General features: G+C 32.2%; 1 protein-coding gene across 1 annotated transcript; it reads right to left on the reverse strand.

The window, feature by feature from the left end:
* Positions 1-3,302: 3,302 nt before the first annotated feature.
* On the reverse strand, positions 3,303-15,886 carry LOC126823882 (xylosyl- and glucuronyltransferase LARGE2s). The gene is made up of 20 exons (XM_050552929.1): positions 15,851-15,886; positions 15,176-15,332; positions 14,521-14,614; positions 13,903-14,014; positions 12,669-12,792; positions 12,033-12,204; positions 11,697-11,731; positions 10,830-10,925; positions 9,851-9,934; positions 9,594-9,674; positions 9,262-9,393; positions 8,853-8,978; positions 7,567-7,728; positions 7,124-7,432; positions 6,536-6,691; positions 6,012-6,118; positions 5,031-5,103; positions 4,406-4,530; positions 4,145-4,243; positions 3,303-3,774 (listed from the first exon to the last, which is right to left on the reverse strand). The coding sequence occupies exons 2-20, from the start codon at positions 15,215-15,217 to the stop codon at positions 3,687-3,689; spliced, it is 2,217 nt and encodes a 738-aa protein (XP_050408886.1). The 5' UTR covers positions 15,218-15,332; positions 15,851-15,886; the 3' UTR covers positions 3,303-3,686.
* Positions 15,887-22,350: the final 6,464 nt, after the last annotated feature.

Consider the following 22,350-nt stretch of genomic DNA (forward strand, 5'->3'; position numbering starts at 1 on the left):
TACATTCTATAAATTATAAACCATTGTGGTTCAGTTATTGAGGAAAAGACTAGGTAATTCGTTGTTCAATGCTATTTCATCAAATTTATTTAAATACATATTGTTATATATTAACTATATCTATTTATAATTCATCACTTTTCTAACTCTTACCATATACAGTAAAAATGTATTTGTCATTTGCGTTGTAATAGGTCATTCTGGGACTAACATATGATAAATTGTATTTCAGTAATTTGCTTGTGCAATGTCTATTTAGCAGCAGGAGGAAACTGGAGAACCCAGAGAAAACCCTCAAGGTTAGACATGCGACCCTACACCTTGTGTGGGATCGAAACCATGCCACTTGACTTAAGGACAGACCTTATGATCTATACTAATGTCCAAAAGAAAGTATACACTGAGCATTTAGTCCTGCTTCAAACAAAGTCGTTTTTCCATTGTATGCGGTATTTGGGTACGATGTCCATTTGTTTTGCCTTTTATTTGCTTAGAAATTTTGAGTTAGGACACATGAGACATGTTCAGTGTAGTTTTATCACATTTTGTTGATTTAAACAAAACTTAGTCATATCTTTAGTGTGTATACTTTCTTTTGGACATTAGTATAGAGAACAGACATTAGACCATTCAGACACCCAATTGCTGTAATAAGACTTATTATCTCATTTAGCAACAGGATAGAGCAACAAAACTACAGCACATACAAGTTTGAAAACATTGAAAAATACTCTTCAAAATGTTGACCAAACAAATTTTGGAAACGCTCCATCATTATCTCAATACTAACTATTCCCGAAAACTATGTGTGAGTATAAATAAGTGTGGATGGACTGGTGGACAGAAGCTACAACATCCAACATGTCAACAATTAAAAGTATCATCATAATTGAACACAATTTTCATATCAATTTCATACTTTTTAAATGCAAATTTTCAACCATAACATCCACTTTCATCTACTTACAAAATTATATATATATATATTGCACAACAAATATACAAAAATGGTTTTCATATGTCAACAAAATCAATCAAAATAAAATTTGTGTGGTCACATTTTTTGATTGTAACAAGCACTATAAACATGATGACAGAGTAGAGAAAAAAATTGTGGATTTTTAAAAGGTTAATGTATAATAATAAAACAATATTGGATGACAATGATTGTCTGTCTCAGTATATATGAATTATTTTTAAAATACAGATTACATTTAGCAAGTTCTGGTTAGATGATTACATCACACCCTAAAATAAAGTTCCAGTGGCAGTTGACTAAAATATCAAGATGGAAGACTAGACAAGATCAGTTATATTTTCAGCAAGTACAGTGAATATCTGTATTATCTCAGGTTATGGTGCTACATTAAAACTGGTTGACAATATTCAATTAGACTACTTTAATTTCGATGAATATGGGCATATATATATACTAACGTCCAAAAGAAAGTATACACTGTGCATTTTGTGCTGCATCAACCAAAGTCGTTTTTCCATGGTAGACGGTATTTCTGTAGAATGTCAATTTGTTTCACATTTTTATTTTGCTTAGAAATGTTGAGTTTGGACGCAAGAGACAAACTCAGTAATGCTTTATCAAATGTTTTTAATATAAACAAAACTTAGTCATACTTTTAGTGTGTATACTTTCTTTTGGACATCAGTATATATATACTGTAGGTCTGTAATCATATACTACTTATAGTACATATATATACATGTAATTATATATACATCATATACAACTAAACAGATCTACAGTCATTAACATGCAATAAAAATACATATAGATCTACAGTTCTAATTCAAATGAAATCCTTATTTTGTTCCTGTTTTAACTTAGGTTGACCTAAACTATGTGAAGGTAACTATTTGTATATTCCGTATATAAATTTAATAACAGTCCCTGCGATTGGTTAAAAACATTCTTACCCAAGTTAACGCATCTATTCATTGGCTAGATGAAAGGTCAGGTCAGGTCAGGTCATTTGTTTAAAAGATGTTGTTAGATCTTACTGTAGCGTAAATGAGAACAAACCAGAAATGAAAAGGAAACAAAAGTAGGGTTTAATTTTCATTAGATTGAAAGTTGTGATAATTAGTGTAATTTCAACTTAAAGTATTTAAATTGAAGAATAAGCATGGTAATGTGTAAATTTACAACTAAAAACAATGTACAAAATAAATATATCTATATCCTACACACATATATACATCAAGTATTTTACCAGTTTGATTGGAAGTCTGATGACTAGAACCATATTTAAACATTTATAAATTGTAGACATTCTGTATATTGTAAGGATATTGAGGGCCCACTAGAACACAATATGCCCGAATGTCTAGAGGGAGAGAGAAATGGGGTTCAACAAACTATATTTCGATGATTTGCTCAGTACTGTGATTAGATGGTTAAAATCTGGACAAATTATAAATAATCAGAAAACTTGTAATTATCAAAATTCCTGTTGAATAGTGATCATGTGGCTGATTCTCACAAAGGTATGAATATTATGGAGTAGGTGACAAGTTGATGTACTTCTCAATCTCAACAGATAACAATCAACTCTTTGTAACTGAACTGAATACCGGTTAGATTGATTTATGATACTAGCTGGTTCATTGTTTTATTAACAGGCTTTTTTAAACATTATTCCATTTAGATCCCTGATCTGTTAACAATTCTAGACAAATGAATCGACCAGATCATATGTATTATGCTATTAGATTTTATAAATTAAAACATTACGGACATTACCAATTGAATATGCACAGATTTATTAAATAAAAAATAATAAAAAGATATAAAGTAAGACAGTAAAGACTTTGGTCCCTGGTCAACAGTTACATATGAGCATAAAACCAATTCATTTAGCAGGAGATAGATACCGGGTCATAACTAGTCCATTTTGGGACTAACATATGGTATTTTATTGTTTCATTTCATTGTTTTGCGAATGTCCACAGGTCTTTGGCAGCGAAAGCAAATAGGGGAACCCAATACCTCAGTTAGTAAGAAAATACTAACAATAAAAGATAACAATCTCGGATACCATACGTCAAACTAGTTAAAAATAAATAACCATTATTTATTAACTAATTAATAACACCAATAATGGTTATTACATAATTAATAACAAACCATTGACTAATAAATAACAATTTAATGATTATTAACTTATTGATAACATTAATAATGGTTATTAAGACATTAATAACATTAATAATGGTTATTAACTAATTAATAACATTAATAATGGTTATTATTAATATGAACTAATTAAAAACATCAATAATGGTTATTAACTAATTAATAACAAGCCATTAACTAATAAATAACATTGATAATGGTTATTAAACAGAACCTGATTTAATTAAAGTATAAAAACTACAATGGACACCTACAGGTATAAGCCGACTACACAGATGCATTAATTTGATTTTGTACATTTTTTAATCTGTGGTGTCCATGTATTTATCACTAGTATTTCAAGTTGTTTGTAACAGTATTGTGTTTTGTTTTATCTATTTCCATTCCACAAAATCCACACCTTGTTTAACATAAAGATAATGCTAATTTGATTATAAAGGTGATAATGATGATGAGTATGAAGGTAACTATGATGATGATGATGATGATGATGATGATGATAATTTGGCTGGAATATTGCTGGCACATATATAAATCAGTCTACAGATAAATATTTTAAAGCTTTGATTCCATATTTTTTAGATAAATCTCTTTGAAATTCTCCTTTTAATACTTTTAAACATCTGAAAGAAACAATTAAAAAAACTTATCAATGTATAAATAATAATTTTAGTGGTGCTAAACATCTTTGACTTAGGTTAAAATAAAAAAGCAATGAATTAGGTTCATCTAAACTAATAAAGATTCGTTTCTAAAGATTATATGGAATGTCCACATGTTTAAAACTTTTAGCTTAATTTTTTCACTTACTAGTGACAATAGTGAAGATTAAATGTGGGCATGTAAAATTGGGAAAATATTGGTTGGGAACAAACGTATTGCAGTGCATACTTTAATATTTTCATAAGCGAATATTGCATGAAACCGATAATGGAGAAATGTGGAAGATAAGATCTTGACATGAGAGAGAAAACCATTTTATGTTAGACTTACCTTCTATACAATGAACTCGATCTAAATTTAGCAATATCAAAACTAGGTGCATGTGGCATGTGTATCATAAATGCATTAGGAAGAACAACTAATTCATATCTGAAATAAGATACATAAATATATTAGTGACTTTTTCCAATATCAATAAACAATATCTAAAAGATTGTCATACAGAAAATTTCTTACACAAACAAGATTGTGAGACATTATAATATTCTACGTAGCTAAGACAATATTGGCTATTAAATGAATGATACATACCCCTGAGCATCAAGTTCCATTATATGAGAAACTTTATTCCAACCAAACCCCATAAATCTCAAATCATATTCAGGTATATCACTTCTAACAACCACATAGGGTTCAAAATCAGCTTCCCAATTGACCTTTATCAAAAAATATAATAACAAATCAAAATTTATATAATTTTATATCTGTTATAATCAGGCTTAATTTCACAAATTTGTTTTTAATTGGAAGCACATTTCTCATTAACAACAAGATAACAAATCACCCATATTACTAAACTGCCTGAATGAGGAGGAGGGCTGTTGAGGTAGTTGAGTAGCAAGGGATCTGGACTCTCAATTCGTACATGTCACAGATAAAATTTGATAAGAGTAGCCATAGGCACTGCTGTTTGGGTACTATATGTGACCATAGAAAAAGATAACCATATGTTAGTCTCAAAATGACTGAAGTACTGTGGTGATCAGATGTTAAACCCCATTTCTATCCTACAGATTAACTGTTAGCTTATTCCGAAGACAATCATTCCTGAATTTCTGAACAACAGATGTTAATTGATGTACTGTCCCCCGATTAGTTTACTGGATAATGATAATATCATTGGGCACTGTTGGCTCTATTATAAAATGTGACTTACAGTATAGGGTGTTGTAGCTGTTCTCCATTTAGCAAAATTAGTTGGAGCATGTCCTTGAGCCCACACATGAAACCTGTGGTGAAAGTTATATATCATTTATTTTTATTGTTATTAATACTAAATAAACAGGATTAAAAATATATGCTAAATTTTTAGATGCTGTTTTCAGAGTGCGATATATGCCAAATTAGCTCAACTAGATATATTGTTATTTACATTTAAACTCATCATGTATATGTACTTAATAAAAATTTTCATTAAACCTGCTGATAATCATTTGGGGGATTTTCAATTCTGATCAGTTTAAAAATGGTTTAAAATGGATTAAGCCTGGCAAATTAGATATTGTCTGAATATATAAATAATGATTAGGAGCTTTCATTGAGCAATTCATTAAAGATATTCTCTAAAATTGATAAACTATAAACAATATCTTTATGTTTTAAAGAGATAAATACCATGCTTAGGGTTTGATTTTAGAGGGGCACTCCTTCACACTCCTTGTTTCAAAATTAGGGTCACAATTTTAAGCGTACGCTAATATTGGCCAAAATCATTCGTTTTTTCACCGACAAATTTTTAACTCATTCTACACAAAATATCTATTCATTGCATGAAAATCAAGTACCGGTACCGTTAACCAAGTGGGGCAACCTAAAAAATCATAGCATCGGCACCGTAGATTCATGCGAGAGTGAGCTAGATTGCCATTTTGATAAACCATCTCATTGCAATTGTTTGGATTACCAATGTCATCTTGTCTAGTCATAGATCATATACAGTTTAATGGTCTAGTCTACCTGTCAACAAGCATGTTGACATTCCTTAGATTAATAATACCTCAATAAACAGAGTATGTCCTTAATCAAATAGAATATATATCTGTAGTAATGTAAGCAATGAATTACTGTCTTAAGTGTTAAAAAGACAATTTCACTGATGCACCTCCATTATTTTAGAGAAACATATACCATATATTACCTGAACGTAAATAAAGTTCCCATATCTAACATAGATAATAATTCAGCTTTAGATTTAGGATAGGTTAATCTATATCTCTGTGTTTCAAATGCTGGAACTACTAAAGCCTACAATAATATTTAACTTGGTTTTAGCACAGAGACAAACAACAATTAGTGTAAAAAAACAGGATATCGAATAGTTATCACTTAAAAACATTGCTTAAATTCATGTGCATAAATCCAAATTGTCATCAACACCACTATTTAATTTTTGATATTTCGAGAAACCAATCTTTTGACAACAAATTCTATAAAGATTGTCCTGTGAGTTAGCTAGGAACACTGTAGTTAAATAGTGACTGAGACTGTTTCAACAATAAGCTATACTATAGATTTCAGTCTTACACACTACCCTAAATAAAACATTGTTGGGAGTTGTGATACAAAATGTTGTGACACCAACATTATAATTAATCAAAGACTGTTTTCAATTAGATCATGTTGTAACTGTGACATGGACATGAAAATTTTAACTAAACTTACTTTTTTCTGATCTTTAAGATCCATCATTGGAGCAGCTTTCTTTAAATATTCATATAAACCATACATAGGTAAAAAGTCTATATCAGATAAATACACATAAGGCGTGGTTACTTGTTTTAAGGCCACATTACGCAGATAATTTACAGGAAAAAATTGCTGAAATGTGAAATGGAAAGTAATTATTACAAACAAATACATTTTTGAGATAAACACTGTTTTTAATTTAACGGGAGTGTGTTGTATTCAACTAAACTTGTTTGATTTTCAATAAAACAAAACAAAAATTTTCAAAAGAACACAAACTAGAAACAAATTTTGAAGATAAAAATGTTTTGATTGAACTAGTACCGGTACGCCTGTAGTCCTCTAGCCAATCCAATAACTTTCTGTTTAAATAAATGCACTGACATAATTAGTCAGCATTGTCCCTCCAAATCTTTATAAAATATTTATGCTTTTGGTTGATCTTGTTGGTTGTTACAGTATTGTGGGGAGCTATGATACAAAACATTGTTAAACCGACATCATAATTTGAAATTAGATGAAATTAAGGACATGAAAATTTAAACTTATAATAGATTTACTTACCCCATCTTTATAAACCACATGATAGCCAACATTTTTTCTAGCCATCAGAGTTTCTGAACCCAGTGCATAGCGTAAGAATTGCTGGGCCTCGGCATCAGATATATACAGAGCTATACTAATAGGTCCCTCCCAATGCTTACAAATTAACTCTAACATCTGAACACGATCCATGCTCAGTTGAGCCACTAATGTAACATCGTCCTCGGTTGGTTGATAATTATAGTCTAAATAATATAAGTGTGTTCTATGAACAATAACACGTTCGCGTCTAAAATCATAACACTCATCATCTTCATTTATAGCATTAATCTGAAACACAAAATATTTTATTTATATCTTTTTTTTTCAAACAAGTTACATGATTGGTTATTTATGGGCGAAAGTTCGCCATATGCAATAACATCTGCTGTACTGTTCACAATTTGTGACATACTTATACTCACTTGTTCTTCAACTTGATTAGATGAACTTGTTGTACCGCAACCAAATAATTCTCTACGTAATAAATTACCATCATACTCTAAAAACGTTAAATACATATTCCGAAAAAACTCCACATGTTTATTCTTTACTTTCATTTTTCTTGGTGAATTCCAGTGGATAATCTACAATAGATTAAACATTATAATGAGGTGAAAATTATTCAAACTGACTTTTTAGTATTCGTTATTCAATGTCTATTTATTTAAATGGAACTGTTTTTTTTTTCTTTGAGGAAATATTTACATTAACTATTACTTCAATGACAACTCATGTTAAAAAATAAACAGACAAAAAGAAATCTGAAAATGCACCTAAAATGTCCCCAAAATTGATTGTTTGTATTGAACCAAATATTCAGATATTATTCAAATAATGACTTAGAATACATGAATATTAAAAATCAGCAATCAATGTAACCATAAAATAAAACATCTATAGAGATAAGAAGATCTCATATTACTCTGTATCCAACAAACATTTAATATATTTCAACCTGAGTGCATGAGAACAAATTTAACCAATGACATTGCAAAGGATAATTGATGATTGACCCTATATCAACTGGGCCCTTATTCACGAAAACTTAAACTAAGATACAATCGAAATTTTAAGAAATAGTGCAATTCGATTGGCTGACCAGTAAAATCAATTTGCATATATCCAATTTGCATATTGGTCAGCCAATCGAATTGCAGTATTTCTTAAAATTTCGATTGTATCTTAGTTTAAGTTTTCGTGAATAAGGGCCCAGGTCTTCTAAATCCTGTAATGTGCAACTCATAGATGTTGTTTGGTCATTGTCTTAGAAACAACCTGTCAAATTTAAACACATGAACACATGCATTGTGTTGAATGTTCAGGTTTTATTTAGATATTATTTATTTTTGCTTCAGTCATACTTCAAAGTTATTTATAATCTAATTTATTAAATGACAGTTTTCAAAACTAATGTAAACTGAATAAAAAGTTAATATTGCAAGTTATATAACTTTTAAAGGCTGGGCAAAATTCCACTGCTAAAAAGTTCATGTTTCAGAAGTATGTGGTCTAAGGGGAGATAATATTGTGCTGAGGTCCAACAAGCAGAGTTACCTCCCATTAGTATATTGCACACAATCACTCTTTTGCTATATCTTGCTAATGATTTCGCAGTATGAGGGTAGTACAGTTAACTCAACATACTTATTGTAGGAAATATATTTTTTTACCACTTTTATACAAGTATCTGGAGTATCGAGCAACTAACCTTTAAATCTGAGACTTCATTATAACAATGTTCACTACGAGTATTATCACTAAGTTGAACATTCCATTGACATGGTAATTTTAATACTAAATATGGATGCTGTTTAATTACTGCATTAAAAATATCCTGAAATAAATAGTATTTATAATTAATTAAATATTAGAAAATTAAAATGATTAATTCAAAGGTTTTATAGAACAGCATCATTGCAAAAATCCTATAAATTCCTTTTAAATTATACCATATGGAACATGGAATATTACTATTAAGAGCAATGAACATCTGAGGAATTGCTCTATAAATTATTTGCCAAGTTAATGATTTATAGGTCTGCAGAAAAATCTTCATCATGGTTTAACTCTTTTAGTATATTTACAGTAAATTCTATTTAAATCAATATTAATTGTACCTGATCAGCTAATGCTGTAGCTAACATGGTCATTAATTCTTTCTCTGCTATTAATCTCCACATCTGCATCCAACTAATATCCCGTAACATATTTAAATCTAATAAAATAACCCCTGTATTAAAACCTCGACCCTAGAAAAAAAAACATTCAACAGATCAATTCTATGCAAATATTTTTTTTTATCTCATCATAGAAATATGTAGCTATAGATAATTAATGAACATCAAATAATTTAATTTTAAAAATGTAATATTTACGAACAATCACAAAGTGATTACTTTATTAACATTTTTGCTAAAAAATGAGAATATGCTGCATGCATAAAACTCACCAAGGCAGGCCATGGTCTATGATTTTTCCATAATTTACCTAAATACCAATCACTCTGATTTTCTACAAGACCTATTGCATTCTGAAATTTAAAAAAAAAATTCAAAATACAATTTAAAATTGTTTATTAAATTTGCTTTCAAAAGAAAGAGGCAGTGTTTCCCTCAGAAGCCTGAGAGGATATATTATTTGTTCAAGAAAAATCTAAAGATTAAGACCAGGTGAATCCTGAACAGTAAGTCGTTAATTCTAAGTTACCTGTTTTTCTTTTAAAACTCTAAATAATTTCCATAATTCCGCTATATCTGTAGAAAATGTTACATCTGTATCTAATACTATCACCTACAAAAATACAAATCAAAGAAAAAAATAGCTGAATATTGAAACCTACATTTTAAAATGCTGGGTTAGACTGAAAGTTAAGAAAAGGGTATTAGAAAAAGTGAACAGAATAAGCAATTAGTAATTGGTTTGCACTTCTTTAAACTTGAGTCGTTCGGATCTGACCTAAAGCCGAGGACCCGTGCATACATTGGCGTGCACATAAAAGATCCCCTGGAAGTTGGAATTCGATATATACATACATGTAAGAGTAGGCCATAGAGCCACTACCCGGACAAAATTTCCTCATGGCAGACTGCATGGCGTGTGCCCGTCTTCATTAGCTGAGTTGGAGCAGAGCAGTAGGACGTTAAACTCCATTAAAATTTCATTTCAATTTCTTTAAACTTGTCATCGGTGTGTAATTACATCAAGAGAGAGAGAGAGAGAGATGGTTTAATGTCCACTCAACACAAACTAGGTCAGTATTTTGGGACTAACATATGGTTCAATTATATTTCATTAATTCGCTTGAGAGAAGGGGTCTTTACTTTAGCAGTGGGAGGCAACCGGAGGGCCAGTAGAAAACCCATGAGGTTGGACAAGATACCCTACTCTTTGTCACATACAAGCTTGGAATCTAAACCATGCCACTTCACTCAATGACAGAAGATATGATACCTTAACCATTCGGCCACCCAACCCCCACACTAACTGAATCAAACACAATGCAGTATCAAATAATCTAAAATAAATGTAGATTCACTGTTTTATAAAATATAAATTCATTTACTTCAACTCGATTTTAGAATGTAACCCTAATTATTTCTAAATCAAAAAAGAAATCTACGGTGTGTCTAGTCCATCAAATTATTTATTTAAATAGCTGTAGTTAAAATAATACTTATAATCTTACCTTATCTCTGTCTTTTGGTAATAATTTTGGTAAAGTTAATTTCATTAATCCAAAAATACCGGAGTAATGATGATTTGGTACCCATGAAATATCAGACTGAAATATAATCATACAAAACAAAATATAAATACAACATCAAATGAAAATATAACTCTGCCGTGTACAGATACCTCTTTCATTTACAGCAGTTTCAACTCCATTTATCTTAGTCTAATTAAATCAAGTGTGATATGGGAACGGAATATAAAAAGAGCATAAAATTCTACACATATCAACAATCTTTAGGGACACACTAACTCACATCTGTTTAGTTCTTGTAGTAATATTAATCGAGAAATTACATTTTAACAGGTGTACTTTAATACCCAATTAACGTTCATTTGTAGGGTTTATCCCAGACATGTGATCTTATTTTAGTATATTCAACGTATGTGTAAGGGCATTTTTTGCAGGGGGAAAAGGCATACCTGGAGTAAACCCACAAGGTTGAGAAAGCACCAGGGATCGAAACAACAACCTCGAGCCAGAGGTCACCCATTGGTCAGGCTAGAGATTGAAGCATGACACTCTGGACCCCTAGGCCATCCCAATCTCGCTACCTAATAAGCAAGACATTTGTTAATAATGTAATACATTTACCACTTTAATTGGCTGGCACAATCAACAGTTAAAACAAAAATAATGGGTAATGAATGCGAGTGTTCATTTGAGGTAGCTCAATTTACCCTTGCATTCAAAAAATGAATATAAACATGAGTTATGCAAAGTCAGATCATGATAAAATCAAACTAGCAAATTATTTGGGGACATTTATTCTTGTTATAACCAAGAATAGATTATCTCTTCTAAAGATAAAATCATACATACCTTTATATCTTCAGCACGATAAAAACTATATTGCACTAGAAAACAAAGAAAGATATGATATTGTAATACAATAGACAATGAAATCTTTGAAAGCATTAATTCTGATTCATTTTGATATTGAAATAATCTTAACACTGCAAACTAAAATACATATTGAGTGGCATGCAGCATGTATTGTGTGGATTTATCTATGCAGTCATGGCTTGTTAATTATTTAATAATTAATACATTAATTTTAAATATTAACAAAAACTTCTGCCACATATCTCTTTATCTTCTTCGAAAAAATGTTATTAGAAATACAAAATAGGTTTTTACAGAGACTATTGCACATACCTTCTGCTACATTCCAAGTGTAGAATAATGTTTTTAATATCAACTCGGCCATTGGATCAGATATAAAATGAAAATGAAGAGGATTTTTGCGATGAAAGAGAATACTTTTAATAAGTGTGACAACATCTCTAGTAGAATTATGACCAGCACAAACAATGGCTACATGGACAACCTGAAAACAAAACATTACACAAATCAGATGAAATCAAAACATATCTCTAAACATTAGAGATGCGAACAAACTGAACATAGGTTGCCAGGCAATAAAAATACTCAACTGCTTATAAAGGTTTTCATAATAATGATTGGAAAATAATTTCTCTAGGATCCAAGTAAGTTTAAAAGAAAATCCTTAATTTTGTTTACAGGTTTGGATGACAAGGGCAATAGTTGAAAGGATAGTTTGGATTTCAGTTGGGTTCACCCTTATAACTACAACAGCAATCTCAAGTAATTGAATTTAATAAAAAAAAAATCTATGACCAAGAGAGTGATTAGAGGATTTTAATCACAAGGACAATAAATCTGCAAGTACAGTAATTGATGCAGGATTCATCCTTATGACTGGTCAAACAATTACAATACAAACCCAAAAATACTAAATAAATGTGAGCCTGCATAGGTTGATATATTTACCTCACATTTAGGTACATCAGGTTCGGTACTAATACATCTTAACTTAGTTCTATTACTCATAGTACCTGTATCATTTACCGTTACCATACTTAACTGTAACTTTAATAACTGATTCTGAGCAATACTGCAATAAAATATTTATTAGAATTTTAATGGAATTATTTCTCTATTTTGTTAACTAAAGGCATACTACTCTGAGCTAAAATACCAACATAGACTTTTAGACCATACATTTTGTACATTATAAATACTGTTTTACCAACAAGCATATTGGTTCAAAAAATTCAAACTGATCAATCCTAAGTGAAGTAAGGCCATTTAAATTTCTCATCAATTTCAAGCTGCCATTTTGTTTCTTTAAGATTGTAATGTGACGACTGAATTATAAACTCTCCGTTACACGAACATCAAAGCCAAAATGGTCTCCTACTTAGATTTACTATCAAAGACCACATTTAGATCTTATTTTGTTTAAGTAATGAACATAATTATTGGTTGTGTGGTGCATTGAGGCTTTCAGTATGATTCTTAACAAATCACTGATGCCCTTAGTAATGAAGCAAAATGTTAAACAAGTGTAAACCAACATTAAAAGTGTACATCCAACAGAAGAATTGAATATGAGAAATTTGTGGCTTATGATGATGTTATAAACTTTGATAGATCACAAGTTAAACCATCCATAAACAGTATTCATGTATCTCTTTATTGAATAATCTAAAAAGCATGTTTCTTCCAAAAAAAACCCTCATACAACCTTTCTACAATAATGTGAAGTGCAGTTAATTTTTTTTTACATTAGTAAACATTTGCAGCCACAAGACTTAAAGATACATGATGGAAGATTAGATAAAGAGCTGTCAGTTCTCACTATAACAGTTAAATAATAGATAATGTAAAGGGAATATTCTGAAAATTTCAGTCAAATTCCTTCAGTCTAAGCCGAGTAATACTAATTTTAAAAACCTTGTAGCCTCAATTGTCATTGATGCCATTGTGACAAAAATAAAAAAAAGTCTTGATTATCCATTTTTGCATTTAATCACCAATGATTTTTGAACGGTAGATCGGATGTAAATCTAATGAAAATCAGAAGCATCAGATGACATAGAGAGTTGATTATGGTCTTATTAATATCTTATTAATAGTTTATATAACATTTCAGGCCTAAAAGAAAGAGCTGCAATAGGCAGATTTAGCTCTTGCATAATGTATGTTTAATGTAATGTCTTACCTGAGCTGTTTTCGTAGATGACCATTTTGAAATTCTACTACTCTTACTCTGTCAGCTAATTTTGACTCTAGTAAACTCAATGAACTGTCTTCATTAAATGATGTTGAAGAATCTAAAAAATAAAATTGAAAGTGTTAAACTGTACAAGTTCTTTTAATAATTAACTTAAAATCCATGGCTGGACCTCATGTAACATGTAAGAACCATTTCATAATATCAGGAATTGCATACTAACTAAACTTCTTTACAATAAATCTGTTTACATGCGATAAAAGTAAATTTACAAGGTACTTCTTGACTTCTTATTTCAATAAAGAGAGCGTTGATCTGGTTATTCTTTTTCGAATTCCATCTGAAATGGTTTCTTTTACACACAACCTCGTTTTTGGGGTACCATCTAAACGACAAGGCATACTTTCCTTGTTAACCTCGCAGGTGCATCAACATTAATATGTACATGTACCACACGTCTTGCAAAATAATGTTATTTTGTAAGATATTTAATTAGATATTGCAATGCCTCACAATGCATCACTATTATTATTATAATTATTAATATTATATTATTATTATTATTATTAAAGTGGTGTATCAACCCTTAGAATGATATACACATACCTTCTTGATTTACCAAATATAACATCAAAAAAACTGGTATAGCTCCAAATACCAGCATCACCATCAAAAACTGTTTACGTAATCTGAACATCATCTGTAGTTTTACAAATATAGAGGAACAAATGTAGTACAAATATATACATGTATGTATTGAATGTAAATAAATATCACCATTAGACATAACTGTAAATGAGGGAAAGCGATCGACTAGATGTAAGTGTAACTGTCATATTTTGTAGAAGTATTTGGCAAAAAATTGTAAAGTAGATCCTATACATGTGTTTTTCTCCACAAATTGTATAAAATACAGTATCTGTGCTACAGATTCATTTTGTAGTTGGCCCATAGCCGTTTGTAATACGGTAGCGCTATAAATTGTGTTTCAAAGGAGATTATTGATAGGGGATAGACTTTAAAGTGTAATAAGATGTCATTACATAATTAGCCTATATAAATTAACAGGAACAGAACACATACATATAGGCATTGAAGGGGTTCTGGCCGAGGAGAATATGTCTAACTAAAGTTGTGTTTTAGCATATTTATTCTAGAGATTATTAGGAAACAATTTTACAGTCTTCCATGTAATAAAAAGGCCTGTGATGTGTTATTTTTTTTACTGAAATGTAAACAATATGAAATGGAAAACTTTTACCTTATTTATTGTTCTGAAGAGCGATCCACTGACCACATACATTAAACAAAAAAAAAACAGATGAGATTTCTATTTATTGGTAACTGGTCGAATTTGGTTCCATATCACAAGCTACATTTACAGGATTTATCTAAGACTAGCTAAGTCTTATTAGTTACTGAATAAAGAAAAAAAAGGATTTGTATTTAAAGAAGCTAAACCTTTTGATTTAAGTCAAAATATTGTCTAGTACTAGGCCAAGTAGTAGTAGTAGTACTAGTAGGCCACTTGTTTTGAATTGTTTGGATCTGAGATGATGTGTTATTTCTATTTTATCAGTGATGGAGCAGACCGTATCAACTGTATGCATTTATGACACAAGAAGTTTTTAGTAATTTAGTTATGTAGATCATGTTAACCGAGTGAGTACATCTTACGAAATTTCATCAAACACAGAAAAAGGAAATAAGCCATTTCATTTTTAGAATTCCAATTAGGCTTCCTAAATTCTGGACTTCATTGTTTGTTATCATTTTATTGAAGATATACACTAACTGGTCTTTGTAACTGTGTGTTTCTGTTGAACAGTCAAGAAAGCATTTCGATAATTACTATAAATATCAGAGTTTAAATTATCAATATCGAATAATGGGCCTATTCAGTTCTATTCCTTCAAAATGTAAACATAACAAAAACCTTTAGTGCAAGTCTCCATGTTGGTTAATGCAAAATTGGAAATGCTGGAGATATAACACGGAACGATGTATTGTGGTTACGCCAAAATTATCAATGGTTTGAGCGATGCAGACGAAACGAAGTTTTCACGGCAGGCAACTATCAATATTAGTGACGATCGACAGCCCTTATACCAGCGTATGCATTAACTATAGTGAATAAAATGCTATATATCCATTAAACTATATTCTACTGAACACTAATAAAGTTTTAGCTATGGTACAGACCATGGCCATAATATACCCCATTCGCTTTTAAAGGCTTAGTGGATTTTTGGTTGAATTTGTAAATGTCCATGGAAAGGGCCGACGGGGTTTAGTTAGTCCCGAAATGTCCTAGGTTTGTATACGTGGACGTTAAAACCCACCTATCTCTTTTATATATTTAATCTGGCAACCTCTACTTGGCTTGTTGGCGTTTTCCGAACTGATCAAAAAACTAATCCTTCAGTCCGAAATTGTGTTTTGTCGACAAGCTTTATATTTTTCCCACTTTTAATTTTCCTCGGGAATAGCTTATTAATAAAGTATCTAACTGTACGGTTTTTGGTTTGTCGTGCGTTTGCTTTGTCTGTGTTGGGTTTTGTTTAAGGCGTTCTTTTCTGCGTTAGTTTTTGTGCAGTCTTATGCTTTGCCAAATAGAAATACAACATAAAAGAGACTTGCCACAGTCCATCCTTGTAGATTGGTTAGTGCATGATTGCTAGAGTTAATCTGGTCCGCAGTTAAAGTAGCCAAGTCTTTTACTCAATATGATCAAAAATCTTCGACATTGAAAACACGAATTATTTGTCAATTTAAATCAACATTGATGTTGTAGTCTTCCGGAAAAAGATAACCTTCTGATATCCAATATTTAAGACAAAATAAACACTTTACATTTGGTACACGAATCGTGTACCATAATGCGTTTCAGCGCTATTTGTAATAAGGGTCTCGAAAAACGTGGCTAGGCATATTCCACAAGTCATGTCAAATGGTGACGCTATATTCTTATCTGGAGAGCATGCCCAATAAATACTATCAGCGTAGACTGGAAAAACCAGACGCTAGAGATTGAAATTCGATTGAGAATACTGACGTATTTCGCCGAACCTAACTAATTAGAAATTACAGTAAAAACAGAAACGATTGAATGTAAATCAATTTATATACATTCATATTACATTATTGTATGCGTTGCGGCCCATTTGTGTCAATTTCTAGGTCCCAAATATTAGCGACTTAGCTCCTTTAAATAAGAAACCTCACATCTTGTCGACCCAGCCTATATCGAGATAAGAGAAGGTTCTATCTCAGTGGTTCTCAACCTTTTTTTTGCCAACAGCACACCTTGGAACACATGACAAAATAGCAGCACACCTGGCTAAACATAAATGAAATATATTTAAATTTTACAAAATAAAAACAAGGCAAGTCATAGACGGCACAGCCGTAGACACAGACTAATCATAGACACATAGAATGATGAAAACTAAATAAAGCAAATCACAGCTATGAACTTATTTTTTTGCAGTCAAATAGCTGGTTTCTTTAGTGAGAAATTTTCTTAGTGTGCCGTTCAAAATTTCGTGGCACACTTAGGAAGATCTCGAGGCACACTGGTTGGGAATCACTGTTCTATCTGGAAGATAACGATATGAATCACATCTGAATGCAATAAACAAAACTGTTCATTTGTCTTCAAAACAATAACTGGCTGATTATTGTTATTTATTACAGGCCCCCCCCCCCCCCTTCGAAAAAAAAAAACAGAACCACACAATTTTATTAAATTCTAAAAAGGTCCAGCAAACTTTAGTCCGTGTACGATCATTCCCCAAAGTTTCAGTTATCTTGGTCAACTTGAATAAAAGTCACGTGCTTTCCAAAATATGCTCCAAATGACATATGTGTCGTTGGACGCAAACTTACATACGTCGGGCAAAATTGTACATTATTACTCGGACACATTCCTCTTTGGATTGTGTTCAAGTAGTTGACAAAAATTTTGGGCCACGTATGTAACTTTGGCGAATGATCGTACACAAACTGAAGTCCAGCCGATTGTCGCCTTTTTCGTCGTGCTGGCTTAACGGCGACTCTCGCGTTGTATCTCTACACGACGATCTAAATGGACGCTTTCAGTAACCATACAGAGCATTCGGGACGACTTAAATTCTGAATCGTTGTTTTCTTTTAAAATACTTCATGCAATGCCTGCAATCATTTGAATGTTTTTTCATGGCTCGAACATGAATAATCTATAAAGACATTGTGTGAAGACTAAAAAGCAATTACGAAAATGTTAGACTAAGTGTGTTTTATTGTTTACTCCATTAACTAATCTATATATGCCGACCTTATGGTAATAAACATTGACCTTATGTAATAAACATGAAATAATTATAACACGGAAAAGGGACGTGAATAGCAGTAACAGGGAGGTTCCATTATATAGGGCTGAAATTAGGATGCAGACTGCACAACGCGGTGTCGTGGTTTGACTAACAACACCAAAAATGAAATGAAATGGGATTTAACGTCCTACCGACTGGACTATGGGCAAAACCTACTCTTATTCGAATTCCTATTGTCAAGGGTTCTTTTACGTGCATGTCAATGTGAACACAGGACCTCGGTTTTTTGTACCATCCAAACGACTAGACACTGTTCCTTGTCAAACCCTCCGTCCTCCGCCACTGACAAGGGGAAATGAAGCCGAAAACCCCCGAGAAAGTTTCTCGGTCAATACCGGGAGCGAGTCCGAGGTCTCCTGGTTAGTGAACCAGCGTCTTACCCACAGAGCCAACACGGTTCCCTGCTCGTAGCGCGGTTTGACTAGGTGCCTTAATTTGGTAAGTTACCAAAAAAACAACCTTACCCAAAATGGTATCCCGCATAATTTACACTACAGTTACTCAAAAGACAAAAGGCATATGCAAATGAAGTAAACTTATGTAATGAGAAATACATCACTAAATCAACGAGTTGTGCTCTCAATAAACAGTTGGATTGTTTACAGGACTATGTTAAAATGTGAATCAACATCTTTAATCAATTAACGACTGTTATAAAATAGATTACACACAAAAGGCATTAGATACGTAGCTATTTGGTTCCCAGTTGTTGTTGTGTGGGGTTTTTTTATAAATAAATAAAAAAATGTATTGTTCATAAAATAATTAAATATGGAACCAGATAGCTATCTTAACAATGTGTCCACTTGATTTCCATGCATAAGGAACTTAGTCAAAGTCTGACACGGCATTTGAATAGTTATTTTTATGCTGTACAACTTGCCCCTCCTTATAAGCAGAATAAAAGCTCACTATTAAAATAATATTAATACACCCGTTCTGTATATCTGACAAAATACCTAATATTCCAAAATAATATTCTTGATCACATTTGGTCTATTGTATCACTGCAATTACTGCAGTGGAAATTAAAACATCAAACTGATCCCTGTTGAGGAATTTTAATGAACTACTAATGTATGAAATTACTTTATTTGATGTATTTTGCTATTGTTCATTATTGGGTTATTTACCTGAGTTCAACATTTTAATGTAGTCCTTAATGCCCCCATCAGACCGGATATCTATATGAATTAAACCCTCGGTGGATTAATATTGTTTTACTAATCACACAAGCACGACATCTTTCTGGGGTTGTTTTTTTTTAGTTGTTGTTTTTAAGATGCAACAATTTAACGATAATAGTCATGGTTAATTAAGTCAGTGCTGTATTATTGCTGTAGAATACAGCACCGTAACTAGCCCAGAGCCACGAGGTGGGGGGGGGGGGTGTTCTCAGGGGTGCTGTAAAATTGACGGGCAATGTATATCTATTTTTTTTATGGTCGACATTTTTTTAACGGGGGGGGGGGGCGAAATTTTTTGCAAACGTCGTGTGTGTGTGTGTGTGGGGGGGGGGGCTGGTAGAATATAATTAGCCGAATTAAACATGCATAGCTAAAGTGTATAAGTGAGGCGACGGGTTTTTTTTAAAAAAAGTGTTCTCAAAGAACAGACTTTCAAATTTGTATGGCCCTAATGTTTATTGTCGCTTCAAATAAAAAGCAGAAAGAATGTATTGTGTTATAAAAGATTGGATGAAAAAAATATATAAAATTCTTCGAGTTAGTTTTAACTTCATTTTTACGCTGTTACACTGCGTAGAGTGTGTTCTGTACTGACTTATAATAAGAACTAGTCCATGCAAACAGTCGAATTATTTTTTTAGCCAACTTTTATGGTGAGACGTATGGTGAGACGTTAAGGTTAAAATTGGGGAAGATAGTAGGACAGATAAATGTTAAAATCTAATACAAGCACTAATATTTGCATGGGTGTCCGTTTTAGGGTTATTTATTAAGAAAACACCGTTAGCCAATTAAAGTTTTCAAAATGGTCGTCATTTTCCTAGATGGGTGCCATTTTGGGGGTTTCTGGACCGATTGTTTGTGAACAGTCTAGAGGTCACAATAATTTTTTATCCGATTTTGATGACACTGAAAATATATGTTTATGTCTAACAGATCTCGGAGTAATATAAAGACAGTGGGGATAGTAATATAAAGACAGTGAAAGTAGTAAGATAAAGACAGTGAAAGTAGTAATATAAAGACAGTGAAAGTAGTAAGATAAAGACAGTGAAAGTAGTAAAGACAGTGAAAGTAGTAATATAAAGACAGTGAAAGTAGTAAGATAAAGACGGTGATGGCAGTAAAATAAATACTGCCATTTCCGATTTTCTGTCGGGGTTGATTACGGGGCACAGTAAATCACATTTCAGTTTTAGCTAAAATTCGTCTGTTCATTTCAGAAAGAGTCTTGATATTTGAGCATTTTGTAGGCGATAGTAGTCCAAGGTCACGTATCCTTATTGACTTGCAAGTCATAGTAATTGTGTCCCATAGTGTGACCATGTCTATCCCAAATACGGGGGCTATACTATACTTGTTTCCGGTGTTTTTCGGTATATAGTATTGTCGAAATACGAGGCACATTTGGTCCTCAAAAAAATCGGGTTTGCCATGATCTAACTTTCTAACAGCACGGTTGATTAGAACAAATGACTGGCTTCACCTGAATACGCGACGTAGTTTATTTCTCTGAAGGATTTCACTTCTGGCCAAATCTCTAAAAAAGGAATCATGCCCACTGTGCGCTACTGACAAGGAAATCGCAGGAAGGCAAGACACGAGGTTGCTCAGGAAGAACGAGGAAAAGAAGAAGACAGTTACTTCAATTAGCAACATACAATAAAGACACGTGTCTGAATTTAATCCCATTTAATTCGCTCTTAAGGCAAATAACTTACCTATTCACAACCATTAAAATTAATCAATATACGCATTCCAAGTTCGGCGATTTGATGAAATTGACTTTAAAACTCTAAACTAGTTTAGGAAGAGAGTGGTGAAATGAAAGTAAATTCGATCGTGCGAGACGATATACTCTTTAAGCAAATTAAAAGCTACCTGGTGTAACGAATGTGGTTATCTTTAAAGGGCATTTAGTGAAAGCGATAATAACAGGTAGTTTTGTGGTGTAACGAAAAACATATATATTTGATTAAAGACACGACATGCCAGGTCGATCACATATATTTCAAATATATGTTTAATACTTTTATAAATTTAAGTAACCACAAGTGGGTGTACAGAAAAATCTGGTAGGAAAAGGATAGTATAATTATTATTTCTTTATGTATCTAAGGTACACACAGATGGCGGTGTCAAGTCAATAGAAACTGACGTCCACATTAAATGGCCATAAACTTAGGCCAAAATTGACCGATTTAAATAACTTCGGACCAAAATGTTTTATTTTTTTTTTATTCCTATGACAGTGAATGGTTTTATTTAACTAATATTCTCGTATATTTCTCAGACAAAATCTTGCATTGGTCAATGGTCAATGACAGTTCGCTCCAGTCTTTTGCGACCTTTAATTTTGGTGTATTAGAGCAGTCCTACGGGGACGTACTAACAGATCGGCCTCAATTTTCTCCCTCGACTTCTACGTTTACATGCTCCTCCTATTTTGCGTCAAGTCTGATTGAATCCTCTTGTGAGAAGATGGTTGACAGTGGACGTTCGTGGGGGGGGGGGGGGCGGATTCTCGGACCGGCCCGACGTACCAACGTACCATTGTCGCCGAATCGTTGGTGATATTATAGCATCACTCAGGTGCAATATGCACGCGAAATCGATATGGTTTACGCTGGATCTTTTGGCAGACAAATTATCGCCGACGTAAGATCAGTTAACTTTAGAGCGGAACACGTGACCCTTTGTGCACAGGCCCTATTTTAATTTTATTATATAAAATGGTAGTATTGATAGACAACTGTAAAGTTTTTGGCTGGCATCCATTTAGTTGATTGCTATTGTCTCGAATAACAAACAGTCAGATTACAATAAGAAAAGGGGGGATTTAGAAATGTAAATTTGACAATATCATGCCATAAAAT

The sequence above is a fragment of the Patella vulgata genome, chromosome 6, assembly GCF_932274485.2.
Source record: "Patella vulgata chromosome 6, xgPatVulg1.2, whole genome shotgun sequence".
Classification (NCBI taxonomy): Eukaryota; Metazoa; Mollusca; class Gastropoda; family Patellidae; genus Patella; species Patella vulgata.